General features: G+C 35.8%; 2 protein-coding genes across 5 annotated transcripts in view; one reads left to right on the top strand and one right to left on the bottom strand.

The window, feature by feature from the left end:
* Positions 1-25,696, bottom strand: part of LRBA (LPS responsive beige-like anchor protein) — a 623,871-nt gene extending 598,175 nt beyond the window's left edge. For 3 of the 4 annotated variants that reach the window (XM_072975846.1, XM_072975849.1, XM_072975852.1), the window contains exons 1-2: positions 25,329-25,416; positions 24,561-24,992 (exon numbers count right to left, since the gene is read on the bottom strand). In XM_072975846.1, the coding sequence (XP_072831947.1) occupies positions 24,561-24,776 (216 nt within the window). In that variant the 5' untranslated portion in view covers positions 24,777-24,992; positions 25,329-25,416. Of the gene's footprint in view, positions 1-24,560; positions 24,993-25,328; positions 25,417-25,582 lie in introns of those variants that run through there. The other variant, XM_072975847.1, reaches the window with a different exon arrangement.
* Positions 25,697-25,745: 49 nt separating this feature from the next.
* LOC140701019 (uncharacterized) lies at positions 25,746-27,095 on the top strand. Its single transcript, XM_072975899.1, has 2 exons — positions 25,746-26,019; positions 26,122-27,095. Exons 1-2 carry the CDS (start codon positions 25,746-25,748, stop codon positions 26,547-26,549), a joined length of 702 nt encoding a protein of 233 aa, XP_072832000.1. The 3' UTR covers positions 26,550-27,095.
* The last annotated feature ends 492 nt before the right edge of the window (positions 27,096-27,587 follow it).

The following is a 27,587-nucleotide window of genomic DNA, read 5'->3' as shown; positions in this document are numbered from 1 at the left end:
AAGTCAAATCAGTATCTGTCATATTAAATTAGATTATTACAAATATGCATATCAAATATGCAAGAAAAAAAAATAAAGCCCAAGGTATAAACACACGGTGACCCGAGATAATTTTAATTATAAAACCATTTGAAAAGACAAAAAAGCCAAATACTACTGCTCTCAAAACACAACAGGATAGCACACACTAGATCCTGTTGTTGAGCACAGTTCTACTACATTCAACATACCATGTATAGCACAGGGGAACTATATTCAATATCTTATAGTAATGAACGGTGAAAAAAGATATGAAAATGAATATACATATGTTCCTATATGACTGAAGTATTGTGCTGTACACCAGAAGTTGATACAACGTTGTAATGTGATTATACTTCAATTCAAAAAAAAAAAAATACCATGGATGCTATCTTGGCAATTTTTTAATAAACTTTGGCAGCAGACTTTAAGTTCCTAAAAAATTGCTCCCCAAATGTTAATAACCTTAATTAAAGCATTATAATTCCAAGGAACAAATTATAGAGAGCTAAAGAAAAAATATACATAGAGGCCATACATCATTAGTTAAAATAACATATGAGAAAATGAAAGAACGTTGATAATGATTGAAGCTGGCTGATGGGTGCAGAGGAGCTGAGCTCTCTCATGCTTTTCTATACATTTGAAATTTTCCACAATAAAATTTTGTTAATTTTTATTGATTAACAATAGGTCAAATTTTAAACCCCAAAATGTAAGATTTTGTTAAATATTTTAAAATTGTAGAGAGAAAAAACAAGGTAACTAGCAGTAAGTACCTAGTAGGTGTTTTAATATATAACAATCCCTATGAGATACACAGAATCAGCCCTATTTTCCATAAGAAAAAACTAAAAATCAGAGTGGTAAATTTTCTTGCCCAAGATCATAAAATAACTGAGATTCACAACCAAAGAGGAGAGGCAGAAAGAGCGAGAAGGGGAGAGGATAAAAAGAAAGCAGGCAATAAGTTGGTTAAAGGGAAAAAAACACCATTGCACTAATATACAAAAGACAAAATTAGAGAAATAAAATTTCTAGACAATTCCACAAGTTAAAAGATTCTTGTATTATTCAATGACAAGTATTTAAGGAAAAAAGACAAATATACAGCTGTATTTTAAAATCTGTAATTATGCTGTATCTGCAAATATTTGTGTATGTTACTAGCTCTGATATACCCAATCCTAAAGAACCTCCAGTTCTGCCATGTTAGTAACCATAAAAATACACATACACACACACACACATACATACATTAAAATTACTCTTAACCTTGTTTAGTTATCTAACCACAAGTCAGAATAAACCCAAGAAAATATTGAAAAAGTGTCATAACATGTTTAAAGTGGTACTTTGTATTTGTAATCCAGAAAACTTTGGTATATATTCAGTATATTTTAAGATCACTATCCAGATATATTACTCCAACCCTCCAGTGTTAAGGCAAATATATAAAAGTAATACCATAAGTATGAAAATCCATTCTAAAGTACATAAAAAATGCTAGTTTCCTTCCTCACATCTTAATTGACAAAATCCTAGTTTCTCAATTTGTCTGTATAATGTCAGAGTAGAAAAACGCTAATTCTATTATGGACCACTGATCTTCAGAAACATAATCAATTAGAAACTACAAAAAACAACTATAATCAGATTGAGGTTTTCATTTGAGTGTGGGTAAATCTGAAGAAAGAGAAAGCCAAGAAACAATAGAAAAATCTGCCTCAAATGAAAAGAGGAATAATAAAACTTGATTCACTAAACTGAAAGCCATTAATGTCTAAGTAAAGAGAGAAACGTATGATAATTTAGGAGACTTGGGTTCCAGAACCAGTTCTGGTCCTAAACAGCTGACCCAACTTAAACACCTCTTTAATCCTCAATTTCCTTACCTAAAAATTGACAGTTAGAATGTGTTATTTTTATGTTTCCTTCCATGCTATGACATGTTGTAACAGGTTCTGTCACATGCCAAGAAATGCAAATACAGGCATACCTCATTTTACAGCAAAAATTTCACTTTACTGTGCTTTGCAGATTTTGCATTTTTGACAAAGTGAAGGTTTGTGGCAGCCCTGCATGGAACAAGTCTATCAGTGCCATTTTGCCAACAGCATTTGCTCACTTCATGTCTCTGTGTCACATTTTGGTAATTCTCACAAAACTGCAAACTTTTTCGTTATTATCATCATCATGGTGATCTGTGATCACTGATCTTTGATGTTACTAATGTAATTCTTTTCACATGTTTTAGCAATAAAAAAATACACTGTATTTTTAGACATAATGGTATTGCACACCTAGCAGACTACATTATAAGTAGACTACACTATAAATGTAACTTTTATATGTTACTGGAAAACCAAAAAAATTTGTATGACTTGTTTTATTGCAATATTCATTTTATTGTGACAGTCTGGAATTGAACCTGCAGTATCTCCTAAGTATGCCCATAGTTCAAAACAAAATAACACACTAAGGCTAGTTAAGAAGGGGAGAAATTTTCAACAACCAGAAATCAAAAAAAAAAAAAAAAAAAATCAAAGGACAATCATCTCAAGGATAGAACCTAGAAGAGAAAAATTAGAGACTATCTTAAGTAACTGACTAAATTCACATCCCACAAGAGAACTAAACAATATTACCAATAAATTTTGATGATTTTTAATTATTTATAAATATATACGTTACTATATAGTTGGTAGAGAATATCACTTCAACCACAGAAAAAGCTGAAGTATGATTCTTATTCTTATGTCTTAATTCAAACCTTTATAGCCTAAAAATGATTTGGCTTTAAAGTGGTGCAGCTCAAGATTAACAGTAACATAAAACACTATAAGACACTTGCCTGGTCAAAAATATGTAAATATTTTGTTATTCCATCTTGAATATGCCAGAAGCTATGTTAAATATTACAAGTTAAAAAAATGAAGGCCTACAACAAAACACTACTACAAACGTCCTAGAATCTAGAATAAAATTAAAAACAATGACAATACCAAGTGTTGTCAAGGATGGACAACTAGAACTCAGCATTATGGACAACTAGAACTCAGCATTACTGGTGGGAATGGAAAACAGCACAGCTACTTTGGATAAGAATTTGGCCGTTTCTTATAAATTTAAAATGCATTTACCACATGAGTCAGTAAGCATACTCTTGGCTATTTACCCAGGAAAAACAAAAACATGTCCACATAAAGACTTGTATGGAAATGTCTAGAGGCAACTTTATCTATAAGGCCGATGGAAACCAGATGGTGACTGGATAAACAAGTTGCGGTTCGTCTATACAGTAAAATACAGCTCAAATAAAAAGAAACAAATGTAATATATGCAAAAACATGAAAGAATCTCAAATGCAGTATGCTAAGTATAAGAAGCTAGTCACAAGACTACTCACTGATGATTTCATTTTTATTTGACATTCTAGAAAAGACGAAAGTATAGGGACAGAAACTAGATCACTGTCAGGGGTTGGGAATAGGGAAGAGAGGCCTGACTACTAGAGGGCACATGAGAACTTTCCGGGGTGACATAAACATCCTACATCTCAACCACGATGATGGTTACAAGGTGATATACACCAAACTCTACACCTAAAAGCAATGAGTTTTATTCTGTGTCTATTGCACCTCAATAAACCTGACTTCAAGAAAGAAGATAATAAAGGTATAGTCTCTGCCTTCAAGCTCTTGGTCAAGTGGGAGAAATGTATAAACATACAATTATAACAGCACTAAATAAATGCTACATGCTATGAACAAAGCTCCGTGGTGGAACATGCAGAACAAACATGTGTCTCGGAGTTGGGCAGAGAGTTGGGATTCGTAAAGAAGGTGATATCTAAGCTAAGTCTTAAAGTATGAGCTTGACAATGACAGGCAGAGAAGGAAGAAAAGCATCCAAGCAGAGAGAAGAGTTGAAAGAAGAGCACAATGTTGTGAAGGCAAGACCTACTAAGAGAGTAAGAAAAAGTTCAGCATGGCTTAAGTATAGCTTATAGAGTGAAGACGATGAGAAAGGAAAGAAAATACAGGAGGAGTTGGGGCCTCGGAGACCATGCTGTGGAACAGCACGGCAGAGGAAAAGAACAGTTCTGAAAGGTTTTACGATAATCCCAGCAAGAGATTCCGGGGGGTGGAACTAAGAGGCAGACTGTTCAGTGACAGACCGGTTGTGGGAATAAGGAAGGAAGAAGGCAAGTCAAGGTTAAGTTTCTGGGAAAGGGAAAGGGATAGCACTGAAATGAAGACTGCAAGAGGAAATACAGTTTGTTTGATAACCTTGGTTAGGAAGGAATCATCAGGCTTTTTGTTTCCCTACCTACTAATTAGTTTACTTACATGCCTTCTCTAACTAAAATTCATTATAAATTAAATATTTGAACTACTTTATCAACTGTAAGAAATAAAGGTAATACAGCATAACTTCACCAGAATCTTTACAATGTCTTAAGAGAGAGCAGCCTAACAGTTACTTTAAAAAATAAATTTTTTTTTAAAAATGGGAAGAATGAAAGAAATTGAAAATAGGAGAGGAAGAACTTACCATATTTAATATAGAAACCACCGCCCTTATCCACAGTTTCAGTTACCCTAGGTCAACCATGGTCCAAAAATATTAAATGGAAAATTCCAGAAATAAACTATTTCTCAGTTTTAAATTGCAGGCCATTCTGAGTAGAGTGATGCAATCTCGAGTCATCCTGCTCCATCCCACCCAGGACACAAACCATCCCTTTGTCTAGCATAGCCCACCCTTTCACCCCTTAGTAGCCATCTAGGTTAGCACATCGACCGTAGAGGTATTGCAGTGCTTGGGTTCAAGCAGCCCCTATTTTACTTAATAATGATCCCAAAGTGCAAGAGTAGTGATGCTGACAATTTGGATATGCCAAAGAGAAGCCATAAAGTGCTCACTTTAAGCAAAAAGGTGAAAGCCAGTGACCTAATAAGCAAAGAAAAACATCGTATGCTGAGATTGCTAAGGTCTCCAGTATGAATGAATTTTCTTCTATCCGTGAAATTGTGAAGAAAAAAAAAAAAACCCATGCTTATTTTGCAGTCAAACCTCAATCTGCAAAAGTTAGAACCACAGTGCATGGTTAAGTGCTTATTTAAGGTGGAAAAGGCATTACATTTGTACAGGCATAACTAGGAGATGGTGGAGATTCAGTTCCAGACTACCACAATAAAACAAATATTGCAGTAAAGTGAGTCAGGAATTTTTTGGTTTCCCAGTGCATATAAAAGTTATACTTACACTATACTATAGTTTGTTAGGCATGCAACAGCATTATGTCTATATATATATATATATATATACACACACACACACACCTTAATTTAAAAATACTTCATTGCTAAAACATGTCAACACAACTATAATAGTAACATCAAAGATCTTATATAATATTATATAATATACTATTATATAATAAATATAATACTGAAAAAGTTTACAATATTATGAGAATTACCAAAATGTGACAGAGACAAGGAGTGAGCAAATGCTGGTGGAAAATTGGCCCACCAGACTTGCTTTACACAAAGTTGCCACAAACCTTCAATTTCTGGAAGAAAAGGTGTGCTGGTAGAATACGTCTTGAGAGAGAGCACATTCACATAACTTCTTTCACAGGATATTGTTACAATTGTTCCATTTTATTATTAGTTATTAGTGTTAATCTCTTGCTCTGCCTAACTTATAAATTAGAGCATACCACAGAAATATATGTGGTATACATATAGGAAAACACAGTATATATAATGTTTGGTACTATCCGTGGTTTCAGGTAACCACTGAGCTCTTGGAACGTAACCCTGCAAATAAGGAAGGACTACTGTACTGCCTAAGTTTCCAATGTACATATTACCTTCCAAATTTTTAGTTGTAAATCAATTAATTGAAATCTAGAATACAGTTTCCCAAAGAAGCAATGGATACAGAGTACAGCTGAACTCCAGAATTATACCAGTGTTATACCAACCTACTAAAGAACCACCCTCACTACTACCACCACAGCACAGTGGTTAGAACAGGTTGCTCTGAAGTTGGACTGTCTAGGGTTCACCATCTACCTCCTCTGCCACTTTGTGACCCTGGGCATGTTAATTAACTCTGCAAGCCTGAGGCTCCTCACACCTTTAAAATGAAGATGATAAAATCACCTACCTCACAGTTACTGTGAGGATTAAAAGACATAATCAATTTAAAGCATTAAGCACATTCATTCATCCAACACATATTTGAGCACCAACTATGTGTCAGGCACTATACTAAGCACTGACAATATAGTAGTAAACCAAAAAATGGAGCTTATTTTCTAACATAAGGAAACACGAACAAAATATATGATGGAGATAAATGCTATGAAAAATAAAGCAGAATATAGGAGGTAAAGAGTGACAAGGAGCGCACCTGTTTGGCAGTATGTAAAGATTCTCTAACAAGGTAACATCTGAACAGAGACCTTAAGGGAAGAATCACAGATAACTGGAAGAAGAAATCAGATCCGTTTCTGGCAATACAGGAGACTTAGCTGTCCAGAAAAACACTCATGCTTCGGAATTCCTTAAAATGCTGAATATTAAGCTAAAAAACTATTTTCATGGATGGTTGAACTAGAGAGACCCCAAGGAAAATCTCTGCAGGTAAGAAACAACAAAGCTTCAGAGAGCACTGAGGCCAGTATCTGCCCTGAGAGCAGCCACCAATCTCTAGAGGTTTAGAAACTGAGTCTAAAAGGACTACTAAGGCAGAAAAGGACAAAAAGCTTGTGGCCTAAACAAGGTGGGAAATCTGAAAAGAAACTCTCTCAGCAGGTGAACCAGGTGTAGGGGGACAACAGGGACAGGATATGCTTATTGTAGGAAACAGTGGATATATTTTGTGTCTCAAGCTGGGTAGAAGAGAAAAAAAGAAATCTCTCCCCTCTCACTCCAAAATGGGACGGAACTCATATCACCTGTGAGGTTTAACAAAATTCAAACTAAAAATTTAGTTTCAAGAGATTCTGAGTTTGAAGACACTGGAGCATAACAGAAGCAAACACCAATCTCATTAGGAGGAGTGTACTTATACCCAGGCCTCAAACTATACTCAAAAATAAAAAGCCACAGAACACAAGCTCACAATTTTTTTTAAATCACAAAATAATGAAGAAACAAACCCTCAAGAATCAGCAGAACAAGAAGCTTTATAGAAACAGACCCCAAACAGTGAAGAAGATAAAAATGATCAGATACACAAAAAATAGATAAAAAACAAATTTTTTCTGTATAGTACAGGGAACTATATTCAATGTCTTCTAATAACCTTTCACAAAAAAGAATATGAAAACAAATACATGTATGTATATGAATGACTGGGACATTATGCTGTACACCAGAAACTGACACACTGTTACTGACTATACTTCAATTTTTTTAAAAAATGCACACGCACGTGCACTCACACACACAAACACAGAGGAATTTGTTATTTCTCTCAGTAGTATCACTCTGTAATACACCTTGCAAATAGCTTTCATACACCTATAGATTTTGTTTTTCTTTTAACAGGTACTCAAATACTTGTTGAATAAATTGAAAAAATTTAAATATTAATTTAAAAATTAAACATGATCAGATATACAATATTAAAATGTTAATGTTTAAGAAAATAAGAGATATCAGAAAGGTGACCAGGGAAAAGGAACTATAAAAATATGAATATGAAAAAGAATCAAACAGAAGTTCAAGGTATAAAATTATAATTTATATTTATAGTATATGATTTATTGATATTTATAATATAATTAGATAACTAAGAGGAGATTATTCTAGGCAGAGGGAAAAACAAGAGTGAAGGGGCCACTGCATCCAGAATGGAGTAAACAAGAGTAGAGTAAGGGCAAAGGAGTACTGCTTAGTAGGTCACAGAAGCACTCAATAAATTTTAGATATTATCCCATAGATTCCATTGGAAAAATTTCGATAATAGAAACAGTCATTTTTTTCTTCCCCATTACAATATCAAATATAGCAGCCAGAGCAGAGCTCTAGAAGACTCCAAGTAGGTCCAGAAGGGAATAGAAAACACTGAATTTCTTTGAAGTGAGAAGCATCTTAAGCAGTAGTTTCAGTGTCAAAAAAGAAATCTAGGTCTTGTGTGAGCAAGGTACAAAAGGAGGAAAATGGAAAAGTATCCCCAGGTGATTGAGAAGATAAGTATCTGGAAGCAACAATGATGAACAGGAGAAAAAGATCTATTAAAATTGTCATTGCAAAGTAGGGGACACTGCAAACTTGAGTATTAATTATTAATCAGGACACCCTCTCAGTGTTCAAAAATTTCCCAAGTGAAGTCACCATTATATTCTGTATAAATGAGAATTCAGAATAAATGAAATTCCCAAACATAAGCCAAAATTTTTCATGTTAACTTTTTAATGCTCAGCTTTTTCCAGATCTTTTCAAGAGATACTAACAAGTAACTAGCAAAATAACTATTTTTTCTTTTCTTTCATATTTCTGCCCTCAGGCTAAGGTGCTATCTAACAAAACCATGAAAAAAAACACAAGTAATACAGATTAAGAACAATATTCATAAATCACAACTTAGATGTCTAATTCATCTCTTAATATTAAAAAGCTGGTCATTTCATTTTTTCCCCTGGTTATCAGAATAAAAGAAAATTGAATGGTGGATATATTAAACATATACAAGTTACCATGTACTTACCACTTGACACACAGGGAAACTGGTTTAAAGAATCAGATAAAATATGCACAGTTAAATCAATGATAAAGTTTTTAAATCATTTATTTTCTCAAAGCTTATCACTCTTAACAACGTTTCTGATTATCATGAAGTAGTTCTTCAATGAATACAATTCTTGAGGAATTTAGTTAAGTGGCCATTTCTACAATTCTAATGTGAGCAAGCAACTTAAATTTATAGTCAAAACGGTATATAATACAGTGTGGAGGATTCAGGCTCAAACAACCTGGATCCTAATCCCATCTTACTAACTGTGGGACTGGAGCATTTTTAATCTCTCCAATCCTGTTTTCTTGCTATAAAACAAGTTTTATAAAGTATTACCTCAAAGAGTGTTGTGTGGATTAAGTAAAATAATACTTATAAAAACCACTTATGTTGGCTAATACGTAATCTACCGACTCAGTCACACCCTGACTTACACCCAGGTTAAGCCCCATTACATCTGGACCACAGAATGAAGTATTAATTTCAATCCTTCCTTCTGAAGTACCACTTGTATAATTTGATATAACTGTTCATGCATGCATAGTTAGCGTCATAGAATAAAAAATTAATGTCTAACGATATAAACTAGAAAAAATTTGAATGATATGCTATCCTGAATTTTGAACTTGGCTAAACTGAATAATTTTCTTTAGTGTTTCAAAGAAATAAATCAACAAAACAGTCCCTGAAATTTTTAAGTCAAAAGCCATCTTCTCAATTTACGTGTTGTACCTAAGAGATTAACAGATGTTGGCGAGGATGTAAAGAAAAGTGAACCCTTGAACACTGTTAGTGGGAATGCAAATTGGTGCGGCCACTATGGAAAACAGTATGGAGGTTTCTCAAAAAAAAATAAAAAAGAACTACCATATGATCCATCAATCCCACTCCTGGGTATATATCCCAAGAAAATGAGAACACTAATTCAAAAAGATACATGTACTCCAGTATTCATGGCAGCATTATTCACATTGGCCAAGACAGGTAAGCAACCATACTGTCCCTCAACAGATGAATGGATAAAGAAGATGTCTTATGTATGTATGTATATACATATACAATGTAATACTACTCAGCCATAAAAAGGAATGAAATTTTTCCATTTGCAACACTATGGATGGACCTAGAGATTATGCTTAGTGAAATAAGTCAGAGAAAGACAAATGCTGTATGGTATCACTTATATGTGGCATCTTAAAAATACAACAAACTACTGAATATAACAAAAAAGAAAACTCACAGATAATAGAGAACAAACTAGTGGTAACCACTGCGGAGAGAGGAGGGAGAAGGGAAATATGGGGCAGGGGATTAAGAAGTACAAACTATTAGGTATAAAATAAGCCACAAGTATATATTTTACAACATAGGAAATACAGAAAATATTTTATAGTAACTTTAAATGGAGTATAATCTTTAAAAAGTGTGAATCACTGTGTTGTACACCTGAAACTTAAATAGTACTGTAAATAAACTATATCTCAATAAAAAATAAACAAATGGTCATCATTTGACTTGCTTACTGAGAGTTTGTTTCAAAAGACACCCCTGGGCAGATGAAATACTAAAAATAGTAAAATTGCAAAGCTCCCTGTCAGTACAAATGAGATTTCTATGCATGTTACTAGCATTTCATCTAAATGATTAAGAACATATGAAGAATTAAAATTCAAAGAATGGTACTATGTCATTATATGTTGTTTCCTTTAAGTGGGTAAGGGTTGGAAGAAAAAAAACTGGCTGCCTTTCACCATCCCACAATATTCTACAATTCTAAAAGCTCAGAAAACTCACTTAAATACCAAAATCTAAAACACTACCTGCCATATATAAAATTTCCCATGAATCTATATTTGGTTTTGGTAATAGAGGATTGCTTTCTAAGATTAAAAACTGCTCATCTGCCTGCATATATAAATGTTAAGGATTTGAGAAAGAAGAAAAATGACAAATTTTCTTTACTTACAATTTCTTCATTGACCCGCAGTAGAACTCCATTTTCTGGAATTATCTAAAGTAATAAACTTCCAATGTATTACTAGGTAGGAAATAACATGGCCTAATGTTGCCTAAATTGGTACTATAATTTATTCACTGGCTATTTTATACCAAGTGCTTTGTTATATATGATAGTTATAAATCAAAGTTCCAGCAAGACAGTGAGTGGACTAAGATGACCTAAAAACTATCACTTCACAAACACCTACAAATACTAGGTAAATATAACAAAAAAAAAAAAAAAACCACTTTTCAATGTAGAGTTGAACTTGCAAGAAAGGCCAACTCCAAGAGACAAAAAAGAAGAAGAAACAGGAAAACAATACATTTGAACTGCTATTACAACTGCTGAAGGGGTTCAGGAAGAGAAGCTAGCAACCTAGAGACTTGAATTTCAATGCCTATGTAGAAATACAGAATAAAGTATGGTGCCTACTTAAAGAATGAAATCTCCATGAAAATATGGGACTCTCAAAGGTGAAAAAACAGATCCTCCCCACAACCTGCCCTGCCAAAAGAAAAAACAAATCCTTCCACTGGTACAGGGAAATTCCAAATAACCAGTCTCTGGCTGGGCTACTTATCTTTAAAAAAAAAAAAGTCTCCTCTGAAAAAATAAAATCCTGGAATGCTCTTTACATAAGTTGGGAGTTCAAATTTACACTACTGGCATGAACGAGAAACCTCAGGCTGATTTTTTTTTTTTAATGATCCCAGGTACAACATATTCCTGAGGCCACTGGTAAATAAAGCCAGTATTTCAGGTAATAAACATTTCTTAAGCACCTGTTACATGTAAGTACTCTTGTAGGTGCTGCAGATGCAATGGATAAAAGTAACAGAAAATCTCTACTCTTACGGAAGAAATAACGGAGGGAAACTGGTATACATAAAGTACATTGAGTTGTATATTAGAGGATAAATCTATTTTTAAAAAATCAGGGAAGAGGATTAAGAAGTGTTATGAGAGGGCAAAGAGAGAGAAGTCCAGAAAGATACTAAACTTCCACCAAAAAAAAAGGTGTCTTCTGTACAGATCAGGGAACTATATTCAATATCTTATAATAACCTTTAATGAAAAAGAATATGGAAACAAATATATGTATGTATATGCATGACTGGAACATTGGGCTGTACACGAGAAGGTGACACATTGTAACTGACTGTACTTCAATAAAAAATACATAAAAATTTAAAAAAAAATTCCACAAACTAATCTAGATAGGATTCCCACGAATAAAATCCAACTAAATATTAGGTCACAATCCAATATTACAAAACAACCTTATAAACAACCCCCCACAAGTAGATGATATAAGTATTAGACAATAACTTAAATATTAGAAAACAAAAGCAGTATATTTTAATAACTAAAAATATAAAAGAAACAAGGCAGTAAAAAAAATAGAAGATTCTATCCTTAAAACAAGGATTATACAGATTTGAAGAAATTCTAAAAATAGTCACTAAAATTAAAAACTCAAGAGGTTAGACTACAGCTTAGATGAGATGAAGAACTCAGAAGAAAAAACAAGAATCAAAGGAAAGACTGAAAATATGAAAGATTAAAAGACACAAAGGATAGAAAGAAGAAAACCAGTATATCATGTATTATAAGTCCCAAGATATAAATAGGTAAAATGAAGAAAAGGCATTACTCATGAGAATTCTCCAGAACTAATGCAAAACATGAATCCTCAGACTCAGAAAGCACAACCACCCCTAGACAAGTTATGGTGAAACTACCGGCTCCAAAGTCAAAGAAAAAACTTGAAAGCAACCACAGAGTCAGATTATCTGTAAAGTTAATTTAGAATGGTAACAGTGACAATTTCAACAATAAGAGAGACTAGAGGAGAACAGAATAGTATCTTCAAAATAGTAAGAGACTGACAACTAGAATCCTGCAATCAGCAAAACAACATTCAAGAGTAAGGGCAAAATACGGACATTTTTAAACAAATACAGAGTTTACCACTAAAAGACCCTCACTAAAAAGAACTGCTAAAGAATACACTTCAGAGCGAAGTAAAACCGAGAAATAGTGAGATGTAAGATATACTTGGAGCCAACCATTTAGTAAACATATTGGGAAATCTAAGAACTATGAAGAGATACAATCTTCCTTGTTCTCCAGTATTCAGTGTCCCTCCAAGCAAAAAGATTATATATACACCAACCTTGTGAAACTCACACATGCTATGGTAAACTCAAGCATGGACGTGTGATGTCCTTTAGTCAATGAAATGTGAACGAAGTGACTTGTCACTCTGAGCAGAAGCTCTGGCCCTATTACACATGGTTCATCATGTTTTCTTTTCCTTTCAAGGGCAATCAAAGCTCAATATTATACAAATGAAGTTTAAGGCAGAGAATGGCAAGAGATAAGCCAAGATCCAAATTACTTACATGTCATAGTAAAGAACTTGCCTTTTTCCAGAAGAGAATGGAAAACTATAGAAGGATTTTGGAAGAAAAACCAAATGGTCAGATTTTCACTTTAGACAAAACACACCAGCAGCTGTGGAGGGTATTTGATAAGAGAAAAGACTAGAGAAATAGGAACAGGAAATTATTATAATTATTTAGGCAAGAATGACGAGTACTTGAACTAGGTTAGTGGTACTAGAGATGCAGAGGACAGAAAGGATTACAGAAATATTCAGTATTCCAAAACATATCCCAAACAGGAGCGTTCAAATTAATGACTGAAGGTTATTTAAGACCAAATCACAGTCAATATGCTCTGTTCAATACAGCAAAAAAGAAAACAAGAAATTTAGTTCTACTGAAAAAGGTCAAAATAGAAATGTATTGGCAAAAAAAAAAAAAGAAAGTACAGTAATAATTCATCTACATGGCACCTATCACCTCATTCCAGATAAGGTGAAAGCATAGAAGAAAAAGCTAATAATGCATTGTATTTCACTTACGTATTGGCATTAGTCCTCTTAGATGGTTTAGATAGATAAGAGGGGAGAAGATAAAGAATTCCTTGTGAAAAATTTACAACAGCACCATCCTCTCCTATTAATGTAATCAATGTGGTCAGTATATAAAAGTCACAATGATGATTAACCTTCTACTTTCTCAGCATATCAACAGACAAAAATAAGAGCAGGGTATACTGGTGAAATACCAGAAAATAAATCTAAATAAATTGAAGGACACAAGAATAGTTGAAGAAATGTGGTGCCCAGGGGCTAAAGAACTTACACTGTAAGCTCCATATAGGTAAGGTCCATATTTGCCTTGTTCATTGTTTTATTCCCAGCACCATACTTGGACCCCATCTCTGCTCCATAAATATTCATTGAAAGAATGAATGGATCAATCTCACTGGAAATAATGTTTACTTTTTCATGAAAGGGGTAAGTCTAGATAAAATAGCAATATGTAAAAATGTCCCACTTTAAAATACTATTCATTGTGATTCTTTGACTTTGACATCTTACTTGAAAATTTAAATGTTAATCCCCCGTTAAATTCACACCCTAATCTACAGGAAAAAAGAGTAAGCTTGTCTCCAAAATTTGGTAACTTTACCCAGTAAATTTATCATGGAAGCAAACCAACTTTAAGGGAAGGTCATTTGAATACTAGAAGCCCATTAATACATCTTGACAAATACTGAAGACAACATCTGGTATTCTCTTCCATAACTGATTAACAAGAGTGTCATCCTTTCCTATTAATGTGCTCAATGTGGTTAGTACATAAAAGACAAAAAAAGATGATTAAAATTCCACTTTTTTATATGATCAACAACATTCAAGGTCATTTCGATCATGCAAGGTAAGTCAACTAAATCTGGACTGAGAGTAAAAAGCAAACACCAGCACCTTGCATAATGATTAACTGTCATTAATTCCATCCAATTTGAGTATCACATTCCTTAAAAAAACCCTTTTCCTAGTACACATTTTAGGTTATTTAAAAAGGAAAACAAACAAACCCTACCTGCCACAAGCCAAATCTTGACTATATTAGGCAAGTTTTAAACAGTCTAGATACCCTTCCAGACTCACTGTTCTATCACATGACTGAAAGATGCCTTAAGCCACTATTTCACATTTAAGGTTCTTTGCAATTATACATTATATATGGGTTAGCGGTTAAGAGCTCAGATTGTAGACTCCCCGAGTCTGAATCTCAGCAATATTACTTGCTCAATATGACTTGAGTAAATTACTTATCCTCTCTCATCATTTATAAAGTGAATATTACAATAGTACAGTCCAATCTGCCATAACTTACATCTTTGCCTTGAATCACTTTCCACAGGATTGTTAAAGAGTAGAATAATGTAGGTATAGTGTAGAAGTGAGGTTGGTCCGTGTGTAATTTCTTCCAACAGAATTAAAGAGAAATACTTAGCAATACATAAAGATCTTAAGACAACCTGAAAATTTACAGAACTACTTTCTTTTAATGCAAACACTGCCGGGTTTAATGACTGCAAGAACTACAGCTGACCCTTGAACAACACAGTGATTAGGGGGCCAACCCTCCACACAATCCCAAATCCACCTATAACTTATAGTCAGCCCTCCAGATACAAGCTTCCCCCATATCCTGGGATTCAACCAACATGGATCACGGAATACTGTAGTATTTGCTACTGAAAAAAATCCACACATACGTGGATTCACACAGTTCAAACCCATGCTGTACAAGATTCAAGTGTACTATGCTTTTTCCACAACATTAAGTATCTGACAATCTGCAAGTACAGATGAAGAAATGCAAAGGCATTTCCCCCTGATTTAAAGCAATGAATTAATGAAGAAAGCTACACCTTGGATCAGATTTTTTAGTACCAATAAAAATTTTCTCTGTCAGAAGCTAAAGAAACCAGACCTACATCTCAAAGATAGAAGCATAAGTTTCCAGGGTTAATACCACAAGTGACTGTGATTCAAAGGCAAAAACATCAGTAGAGAGGTAACCTTGCTAGTATTTTCATTAAGGTTATTATTGATTTTGCTAGTATTCCAGTTACAAAATTCCAGAGGATTTGAATGGCCCACCTCAACCCTATTTTTACCCCCATAAGCCCTGTTATTTTTAGTCCACTGTTGATGAACACAAGACATTTTGGCAGAAACACCTACACCTATCTGATTGTGACAATTGTGAGAAGTAAACTGGATTAATAAGCATGTCAAACAGAACCTGCACACTCCATAAATCTTAGCTAATGCTATGATCTATTATAACTCAAAAATAATGAATTAACTTCCCTCAAAAGCACACAAATTATCAATACATTTTATCCCTACCTCAAGAGCCACAGATCATCTCACCATTACTGAAAATTACAACTTACCCCCCAAAAGCTTGAAAAACAATTAAGAACCATAAGTTCACCAAATGTTTTAGTAAACTATCAAAATAACCCACTTACACTTCTGGTCACAGGCAGTGCCTCGCCCCTCCACTGACAAGAAAGTCACCTACAGTAAGGAAAATTATTCTGAAATGCTTTGGATTTGGGGTCTGCTTTATACCTATTAATCTCACAATAGTATGATCTAAGAAAATGAGTTTGTGATAGTGTTAACAATAATTTTATAATATCTTTATATAATTTTCTTTAATAATACTTTCTCCATTTTAGATACCAATGAGCCTCACTGGTGCCTACTGACTCTAGAAAAGGTCTGTTGCTGTCCCATTGAAACTGATAACTATAAGGATTAACTTTTCAAGTTTCATGTATCAACATTAAATCAACACTTAAAAAATGCTTTGTGTTAAAAAGTTTTATAAATGTATGTATAAGCTCTGAGATAAATGACTATTTTTACTCATGATAGTGAAGACCAAAACTGATAAAGATTGGCTTCAATTAGGTAATATATATAGGATTTAAGATAATATATTTATATTACTTTATGAGAAAAGTCTTTTCACTAGAAACAACAAAATACCTCATCAGGGGCCATAGCTATAAGAGATTTAATGTACTTTATAAATAAAAATACCACACCACTGAAGTCATTAATCATGAACAAAGATCTTATTAGGCAAGGAGAAAATCTTTTTCAGTTCTCAGGCAACAGATTTATCTCTAACAAAATGTAAATAATTGAGACTTCATCAGTTTTTCATCTTTCTGTAAGAATTTACAGAGAAAATATGGCCCCTCACTTCTCTCTAAAACTAAATTACTAAAAGACTGATGAGATTAGTCTGAGAAATAAATGCAAAAATCCAGGTGCAACAGAGACAACGAAGCTCATAGCTTGAACATCAGATCGTTACATAAGTTTAAAAGTAATTTGGTATCTAATTTCCTACCCAAATTAAGAATCCACTCTATAAAATCCCCAATATGGAATCTTCTAAAACATCTAGTAACAAGAAATTCTTTACTTTATAAAGCACATTTTAATCACATATATTATTCTAAGACAAATCCAATTAAATCTTTGAGGAATCAAAACAGATACACATACACAAAAAAGCTATTTAGAATCTAAAACTAGGAATGTTTTATGAAATTAGTTTAGTCAAAAACAAAGAATTTGTGTACTCTCAACAGTGTATTTCTTTGTACCAATTCCTTCTTTTATTTTGTTTTTCACTTCATATTTTGTCTCAACAGCTTTTAAACCAAAGACTCACTGATAGGTTTCTGAGTATATAATTCCATTAAATGAGAGCTAATGAAATAAAACTAGAGTAAAAGGTAAAAACTACTTAAAAAGCACGTTATAAGAGTCTATTTTGAAAATAATGAAACTGCTCTTATTAAAGGTAAAACAGATACTAAGGGAATTTTAAATTATACAATGAAAAATGCAAGTCACCTGACAAGCATCTTCATAAGAAATAGAAAACAATAAAAGAAAAATAATGCCATTCACAGCAACATGGATGGACCTAGAGGTCATCACTTTAAGTGAAGCCAGAAAGAGAAAGAAAAATATCATATGATATCACTCATATGTGGAATCTTTAAAAAAAAAAAAAAAAAAGGACGTAAATGAACATATTTACAAAACACAGACTCAAAGACATAGAAAACAAACTTATGGTTACCAGTGGGGAAAGGAGGTGGAAAGGGATAAATTGGGAGTTTGAGATTTGCAGATACTAACTACTATGCATAAAATAAATAAACAAGAAGTTTATACTGTACAGCACAGGGAACTATATTCAATATTTTGTAGTAACCTATAATGAAAAAGAATATGAAGATGAATATATGTATGTATATGTATGACTGAAACATGCTGTACACCAGAAATTGACACAACACTGTAAACTAACTATACTTCAATTTAAAAAAAAAAGCATGGGAAAAAAGTTTAGGCTTATATACACACTACTGTATATAAAATAGATAAACAAGGATTTACTGTATAGCACAGGGAACTATATTCAGTATCTTATAATAACCGTAATGGAAAAGAATCTGAAAAAGAACATATATATGTGTAACTGATTCACTTTGATGTACACCTGAAACTAATAACATTGTAAATCAACTATACTTCAATTAAAAAAAAAAAAGAAAAGAAAAGAAATACGTGTTAAGATTTTAACAACATACCTTCTGCACAAAAGAACAATAGCTACTAGGCTTCCTAATGAATATAATTTATTTAATGAAGAGATTAATTTAACGAACACTTTTAAAGTACTGACAAGCACTGTGAAAAGTTCTGAAGGTACAAAGATAAATTATTGCTTATCTAAGTATGTACTATAAAATAAGAATGTATTCTGGGGGAAGGGTAGCTCAAGCGGCAGAGCACATGCTCAGCACCCAAGAGGTCAGGGGTTCAATCCCCAGTACTTCCTCCAAGCAGAAATTAATGAAGAATGTATTCTGGACATTTTTCTTTCAAGCACAAAAACTATTACAAATATTGTAGAGTCTATACATGAAAAGAAATACTTTATAATATAAAAATTAAACATATTTGATCAGTTCAGGTAGGTCAGTATGAGAAACAAAAAGCTTACTTAGTTTTCCTTTCTGTGAATTCACAATCAGAAAAAATTTCAGATTTTTCAGTTCCCAACCTATTTAACATGGACCTATTTATTCAAAAGGAAACAAGACTGCATACTTGCAGGAGCCAAAGTTATCAATTCTATCACTTCTAAGAAATATGAAGTTATTATTATAATGCACCAATTCACCCAAATGTCTTTTAATTTTCTACATTAATAAACAAGCTAACAATATCTACTCATGAGCTATATAAATACTTATATACTTTAAAACATTTATCCTCTTCTGGACATTTCAATACAAAAATGCCTACAGAAACACTTTAATAGCAGCAAAAAAAAAACATTTACTTAAAAATAATTCATCTCCTCATACATTCAAAACTACAAAACATTAATGAAAGAAACAGAAAGAGAAACTGGCAAGCTCATCCTACAATTCACATGGAAATGCAAAGGACCTAGAATAGCCAACAATCTTGAAAAAGAAAAACAAAGAGGTTATACATCCCTATTTCAAAACTTACTACAATGCTACAATAATCAAGACAGCTTGATACTGATAGAAAAATTTACACATAGATCAACAGAAAAGAATCAAGAGTCCAAATAAATCCTTACACTTATGGTCAACTGATATCTGGCAAAGATGCCAAGACAATTTAATGGGAAAGAATAGCCATATCAACAAATGGCAGTGAGACAGCTGGATATCCATATACAAAAAGATGAATTTATCTTACTCTTCTTTCACATCATACAAAAATTAACCCAAAATAGATCATAGACCTAAATGTAAGAGCTAAAACTATAAAATGTCTTGAACACAGGATGTAAATGTTCTAAAATTAGATTGTCGTAATGATTACACAACTCTGGAAACTTACAAAAATCACTGAATTGTATACTTAAGAGGATTTCATGGTATGTAAATTAGACCTAAAAAAAGATGTTTAAAAAACAAGTCACCTCTACGTCAATTAAAAAGTGATCTCTAAAAATGATAAAAGGTATTAAATAAATTCCAAAGTAAGACTGACATAGTATATTAAAGAGCCATTACAGCTAATAATGGCCATATAGAAACAAAAAAATTAATAGGTTGGAATATGATGATTGTAACTATGTAAAATTACAAATATTACAATAATAGCAAATAGTTATAAAAGCACTTAATGTGCCACACATTATTCCTGGATGCTTTACAAGTATTTACTCATTTAATCTTTGCTACAATGTAGTTTCCCCATTGTACAGCTGGGGAAAGTAAGGCACAAAGAGGTTAAAAAAAATTGCTCAAGAGCACAAAAGAGAGTTAAGGTAATGATTTTTTTTTCTCTTTACACAAACATCTCTAACATGAGTATTATTATGCATTTGAAAAAAGAATAGTGGACATCACTGGTGGCCTATCCAGCATCCATGCACCCTTCGAACTTCCTACAGACGTCTGTGTATTCACTCGTCCCCACACAGCCCAAGTTCTTTAGAGGAAACTGACCCCATCCTCAGGTAGAGCAGCTGGTCCTGATTTGCTTAAGCCAAACAGCACATTTCAATGGCCACAGTCAAGAGTGCAGTGGACTGATCAAGACTCTTGTCTGGAAGGTTAGGACAGAGAGACTCTCTCTCTCAAGAGATGTGAACAAGAATACACAGGGACCCAACTGCCAGTGGCAGCCATCCTACAACCATGAGGGGAACAGCAACAGATGGAAGCTGACATCACAGAGAGAAGAAAAGCAACAGAAAGAAACTGGTCTTTAATGTTATTGTTACTGTAAATCTTGCCCTACCTTTGGACTTCCAGATAAATGAGCCTAAAAATCCTTTTCATTGTGTTTAAACCAGTTTGAGTTTTCTATTATAGAATGACACACAAACTGATGTGGGGGGGGAGCCCATTAACAAGCAAGTTTCTAGAATAAATTACTCAGGAATTTATTTATGATGTCAAGTATTAAGGAGGAAATAATTCTAGATACATTAAAATAGAAAAATGATGAGTACCTTTCATATAAAAGCTTAAAAAGAAACTACCTGCAATTTTGTGTGTCCCAAACAGTATTTTTTAATACTTTGATATTTAAAATTTTATTTTTTAAAAATCTAGACTTCTAATTCTTCCTGAAAAATCAAAAGGTACGACATCACTGGGCCCATGTCACTACAGGACAACAACCAGCTAAAATGGAACAGCAGCTGCCCCTACAAGTATACTTTTTGTACACAGTCAATACAGACGATGCCTTTGTGTGATCTGCTCAGCTCCTGTAGGTATTAAGAGTTTGCACCATTAATATCTAGCAGAACCTGTATCAAATGCCACATAATGAGTAATGAAAAATTATATTCCATCTTCTAAGCTTTAATATTTCAACTAATAGTTACTTTTTAAAGAAAAAATTTTATGAAAACATGTATTTGTCACCAGCCCATGGGAAACACTATTCTTGAATTAAGTCTCATTGAATGCCTGTAAATACCTGGTGGGAGCCTTAAACTCAGAAGCAACTTCCTGAAAACAACCCAATACATTAATTATTCTGGGTCTAAAAGTACGACAAATTACTTCAACATACAGATGGAGAAAAAATAAAATGGTTTTAAACTGCAACAAGAAAACTGTAAAGGTTGACCAAAAGTTTGAAACACTTGAATACACAGGTGTACTATTAATTAAAACTTATCTATAAAACAGATTTGCAAAGGAAATTACAAGGGTGGTAAATTCCAAAGAAATTTTTAACAACAGTGTTAAGGTCAAGCTACATTAGCAAAGTTAGGGGCAACACTTTGTAAAGACCTCTGAAGTTATATGGCTCTACCAGTTACTATTTGGACGACTCTTGGGAAGGGGAGGTTGTTTAATTTTAACAGTACAAACTATCATTTAAAGTAACTAATATGTAATCAGAATCAGAAAGACTCAGTAGAATAATATAACCTATTTTAATAAAATGCCTGAAAAACAGGAAAAAGTTATGAAAGCTGTGAATAATAGTTTAAACTTACTAACGGAAAATCCAGTGAGGAAAGGCTAAGGAGGAGCACACAGGAGGATTCAGTGATACCAGTAACAATGCCAGCTCTTTAAGTTACATGGAAGTTTCACAGGGCTTATATGGTTGTAATAGTTCATTACATATTCTTTTGTCTGTATCCTACTTTTCACAATTTTATAAATTTTAATCCAACATATTGATTGTAAAAAAAAAACACAGGTTTATAATCAATTTTCTGCAGCCACATTCTGAGTGAAAAACCTAAAAAAATTTTTTTTTTACTTTTAAGGCGTTTTTTAAGCAGTTTTTAAAAAGCTGTTTGAATGGTAAATAAGTGAAATCTGAACAAGGTTTCACCACTCTTATTTAGCAGGACAAATGATTTTCCCTTACATTGGGGAAAGCTGTGCCTAAGCTACAAATACCTGCTTAGGGAAGCGAACACTACCTCAACTAGAGACAGGTGTGTTGTATTCCTAGAAGTGTTGCCATTCTAAGAAACACTAATCTGTCTCACCTTTCAGTGTTTCAGTTTCCTCATCTATCAAATGAGACCTATGTATTAAAGAGCTGATGAGGGAAGAATTCAAAAACATACGTAAAGCACCTGGCCCACAGTAAATTGTAATAAGCTGTTTTAAATCACACTCATTATGAGTTAATCTTTTTCTTTGAGTAGAACTGAGACTAAGGCCAATCAATTAGGAAATACTTAAGTGCAGAAGTACTAACAACACTGAAATGGACTAGCTTACCAGATTCCCAGTATTTCAGTTCCCAAGATTCTCTAAAGACTGGCCAAGACCCTAGATAGCCAGCGAGGAGCCTGAAAAGTATTGTAAGGGAGAATGGAAAGAAAAGAACTAATCCAATCCCTTCAGCAATTTTCTCTACTCTACGTGAGAAGAGAAGGATGGTGAAGAGGAGGTGTAACTGAACAGATTTTCCCTCTCCTTCTACCCAGACACCTACTGCCCCCACCCCAAAAAAGTAGCTATGAAGGACTTAGGCAATAACCTTAAAATCTCTACCAGGCCTACAGTGTAGGCAGCATGTAAACAAAATATTTTACTACAGAACTTGGATTTTCCTTAATGATTAAATGCAGGTGACTCATGTGTGGTCATCCACCTCCACAGAGGACATTCTAAAGAACAGAGGAGTTGGAATCCTCCTCCTGCCAGAAGAATGTTGTGTTTCACAGACGAACAACTACTTATGGACTATATCACTACCACAGATTTCTCTTTATCATCCAAGATATATGAGGTTTAGAAAAAGAAAAAAAAAGTGAGAAGTTTTCAAGTCTGTTTTGAGGTAAAGGAATACAGCAATTTGCTATTTAACTCCTTGAGATTCACACTTTCAAAGTCCACATACACACAAGATCCCCAAAATGCTTACAACTATTGAAGGTAGATTGAAAGACACCAGAGTTCATTATACTGTTCTATTTTTGTGTACTTTTGAACATTTCCATAATACACAGTTTAAAAAATAGGTATATGTGTGTGTCAGTATTTGCATATTAAAAAACCACCAACACAACGAACTAGTAGAGAAATACTCTATTGTTCAAAATTCTCTTACGCCATAGGTAACTGAATTTCATCTAGCTACTTTCTCCTTCTGGAAGTAGTACCACAGGTGACTCGCCTATTAGTAAAGGCCTAATGAAGGAAATAATTAACTGTCCTGAATAAAATAAGTCTCACCTTGAAAACATAGAGGCAAAGGGGAAAGGTGCTAAACAGTTACTAAAACTACTGTGCATTCATTTTTGTTCCCATCTGTTATCTTCTAATACAGGTGAGTAGGTGGAAAAGGGGGAAGTATCTTAAGGCCAAATTTTACTTTTTATTCTTTACTTTGATGGGCAAGAGATTTGAATACAGAAGCCTAAAAAGCCCCCATTAGAAATAACCGTTTCTAAGACTGGAATAGGGAAAAAAGGAAGTATTTTATATCCACCTTTTAAAAATAAAATTCATAGCTTGTAGTAGTATAACCAGCAACCTCCAATGACAAACACACTTTGCTGATAAACATGAACTCACAAAACAAAATAAAGACTGTAGTATTTCTGCTGCAATCCTCTTTTTAAATTGCCACTCAATTTTCACAAGATGTAACCTCACATTCATTCCAAAACTTAACTTTTGTTAGTTATGTCAAAAAAACAAAACTAGTCAAAATTAAATACAAATGCTAACTTCGCAGTGTATTAACCTTTCATCAGTCCTATAAACAAAGATTTTCGGTTCAAAAACATGGCAAAACGTGACTCAGGCAGACTTAGGGTGGGTGGGTATAGCTCAGTGGTAGGGTGCATGCTTAGCATGGGGCATTTCTGGGTTCAACCCCAGTATCTCTATTAAAATAAATTAATAAATCTAGTTACCCCCCAAACAAAATAAATAATTATGGCAGAATCAAAAAAAGTAGGTAGGACTACCATTTACCTTATTTCTCAAGTCCAAAAAAAGGTCACAAAAACTTAGTTAAAATGTCAGAGAAATGCAGGGTTAGAGACACAACCCAAGGGGAAAAAAATTATAAAACTCCCCCAGTAAAATCCCCCATAATACTTCCATAGCAACAATTATTTCCTTAGTACACTTTCAGAAAACCTGGAGCACCTAAGTTTACATAATTCTCCTTAAACTGAAAAGTACAGGAAATTGTTTCATTTAGGTCAGGAGAATTTCGTGTTTCTATCATCAGCCTGGGGAAAGCACATGGCTCCAGCTTTAACGTCTTGTTCCCCAACCCACTGAGAATACAGGCTTGTAAAACAGATCTACTTACCAGGTTAAAGACAGTTTCTACAATATCCCTATTGGATACTTCTCCAACTTCAACCAACCCAGTCAACACGGCGAATTTCATTCTGATGCCCCTGATGGGGAGCCCTGGTTTCAGGGACAAGGCACCCCCTTCAACAGGGGTTTCTTCTTTCCCTCCACCTCCCCCGTCATCACCTGTTGGTGGCGGGGAAGGGACATTATTGTCTTCACTAGCCATTGCTAGTTCACGAGGACAACTCGGAGTTACTCTGGGACAGCAGTCGCTGCACGAGTATTAAGCACACAGACGGAACGCAAAACGAGAAGGGTCACTCTTCCAAGTTGTGGAGAAACCCCAAAAGCAGTTGATGTGGAAAGTCCTTGGCGTCGCCCTCCTCCTCTTGGAGAATATTTGTCCAATCTCTCTCCCCGAGGCTGACAACAACGCCAAACCCTATTGGAAGATTAGATCAATGTTAAATCGGCTAGGTTTTGTTTTGGGGTTTGGGGGGGAAAGAGGGGAGTAGCTATTGTCCGTCAAATAAGTTCCTACAGGGACCCCACTATGAGCCACCCGCTTCCCTGCGGCCCGAGGAGCTGGGTTCTGAGCCAAGGCGGGTTCAAGAGGCCCGGGAACAGGTTCCCTCCTCCCCCACACTCTCGCAGGTTCCAAGCGCAGGGCACGCTCTCCTCACAGGTGCACGGAAAAGGAACTGTCGCCAGGAAAGGAGGGGTCGGAGGGAAGCGGGGAGCCCCCAAGCTACCCTAAAGATAGAAAGTTCCTCCTCACCCAGACACTCCGGACTCGTCCTAGCCCCCCGCCTGGCAGCCGCGAGACGGAGGTGGCGGCGGAGATCCAGGGCAGGAAAGGGCGGGGGAAGGGGGCGGTGTTACTCTCAACGCTCGGCCCAGGGGGAGGAGTGGAGCACCTCCCAGGCACCTGAGGTCCGACGGGCAGAGAAGGGGAGGTGTGTGTGGCGGCCAGAGGGAGGGGAGGCCCTAAGGCAACGGCGAGGAGAGGAGGGAGGAGAGAGGTCGGTGCACCTGGTCGTAGCCTTCAAGTTTCCCTAGTCCGCTCCCTGGGAGCCCGCGACTGCACAGAACTCCACGGCTTCCTGGCCCGCCCCACGCCTGTGCTCAGCCTTTGCAAAAACAGCCGCTGAGGGTGCTGCGGACGCCGCAGCCGAGGCTGCTGCCGGTGGTGAGGATGCTACTGCCACAGCTCGCCCCGCCACGGCTCGCGCGGCTGTCCCTGCGCCCACTACGGCTGCTCCCCGCCGCCATGACAGCGCCGAGGGCTGCCGGGCGCGGCGTGCGCGTGCGCGAGCGCGAGCGCGCGGGGCGGTGGGGCGGGCGGGCGCGAAGGCGGAGGCGAGCGCGCGGCGGGGAGAGGATGCGCGGGCGGCCGGCGGGGCGTCGGGCGCGGGCTTGCTGTTCCCACAGCTTGCGAGGACGGAAGGCCAAGCGGGCGTGCTGCACAGGTAGCACCAGGTGTATTCCTGGCTCACCTCCCACCCCCGGACCTGGGAAGGTGCCTTGGCAAGTGGTGAGGCGGTGATTCTGACGCTCCTTCTGTTGTTAAGTAACCGTAGGGTCTCCTGGCGCTGAGGGAACCCGCCTCACGTTGCCAGGGTGTCTTCTTGGACTTGGAGAAGGACACCTGAGGGACCGTAACGAGCCCGAGAGGAGGCAGCGCCGGAGCCAGCGAGGCTGCTTTCCGTGTCTAAAGGGAGCAGAGTCCCCACCCCTGACTGCTTTCAGCTGCTGCCCGCCCGCCGCGCTCGGCGAAGACTCGCAAAGAGATTTCCACCGGGATGCCCTGACAGCTGCCGCCTTCCATTCGAAGTGGGTGTGGGGCGGGGAGATCGTGTGGATGAGGAACCGGGAAGATTCCTTGCTTTGCAGCTGCGACCCCACCAAACCTCTCCCACATTCTAAGGAAGGGAGGATTCCTGAGACAGCTGCTCCAAACAGCGTGGAGGCGGGGTTAATTTCGCCTGTAGACCTCTGACGGGTGTTTTTCCCCTAGTGCTTTTCCAATGTGAAAGTTAGGTTCGCCTCATTCTCAATTAGTTTACGAGATCCGTTACATTAGGGTTGAAAGGAGCACAGATCATCATCTGTATCCTTCCCGTCCACTTCCACTATTAACAGTAAAGCATTCTTCCTGATGCATTAGTGAAACACAAACACATATTAAAGTGGCTTTTCGTCCCTACGGTGTTCTTTAAAGCCATAGGCCTTAAAAATACATAATGTTTAAAATACTTGCAGATAATAAGTAAGTACTATGGAGCCAGAAGAAAAACTATATTGGTTTCAGAGACAAAGTAGCTTCCTAGAGAAAGGGTTATTTGAGATGGGCTTGGGAAGTGAACTGAATTTTAACTATCACATGGAAATCTGGGAGGAGGGAGGCAACATGAGAAAAGACATGAAGCACAGGAGTGTCTTCGTGAGAAAACTTTTAAAAGTTAACACCTTTTTAAAATACGAAAATGGATTCAACTGTACCACATCTCATGGATGAAATTGTTTATTAAAGATTTGTTTCCTATATGTGGTTTTAAATATTCCAAAGGTGAGGCAGACGTTTTCTCATGATCTGAAATGATGACTTGTGCATAGCCAGGGTAGAGGCAGTATCAACGACTTGCCAAAAATTTAAACACCTCAAGTTTGTATTTTAAATCCTGAAAGGAGTAAGCCTGGAATAAGGGGAAATGGGTGTGCCAGCTGGAGAGAGACAACTTTCACTTCACCGTTAACACATCTGGAGGGAAAAGGGGAGGCTTTAAACAATGAAAGGCTTCTCCTAGCATTTTGCGGCCTGGGATTTGGGCAAATAGTCTAACCTTGAGTATGTTGATATACCTGGCATATAAGTGCTCATAGATATTTGTTAAATAAATAAAGGTCTCCATTGAGAAGGAGCGGGTGATGATAGAGAAATGCCCTAAACACAGTGTGGTCACAGTCATTCAGTCTAAATGATCTAGGGCTAAGGTTTGTGTCTCCTGGATTTACAAGCTTGCTGTTAATACTATGC

This window comes from Vicugna pacos, chromosome 2 (genome assembly GCF_048564905.1).
Source record: "Vicugna pacos chromosome 2, VicPac4, whole genome shotgun sequence".
NCBI lineage: Eukaryota > Metazoa > Chordata > Mammalia > Artiodactyla > Camelidae > Vicugna > Vicugna pacos.
This window is presented reverse-complemented; position numbering and strand designations above follow the sequence as displayed.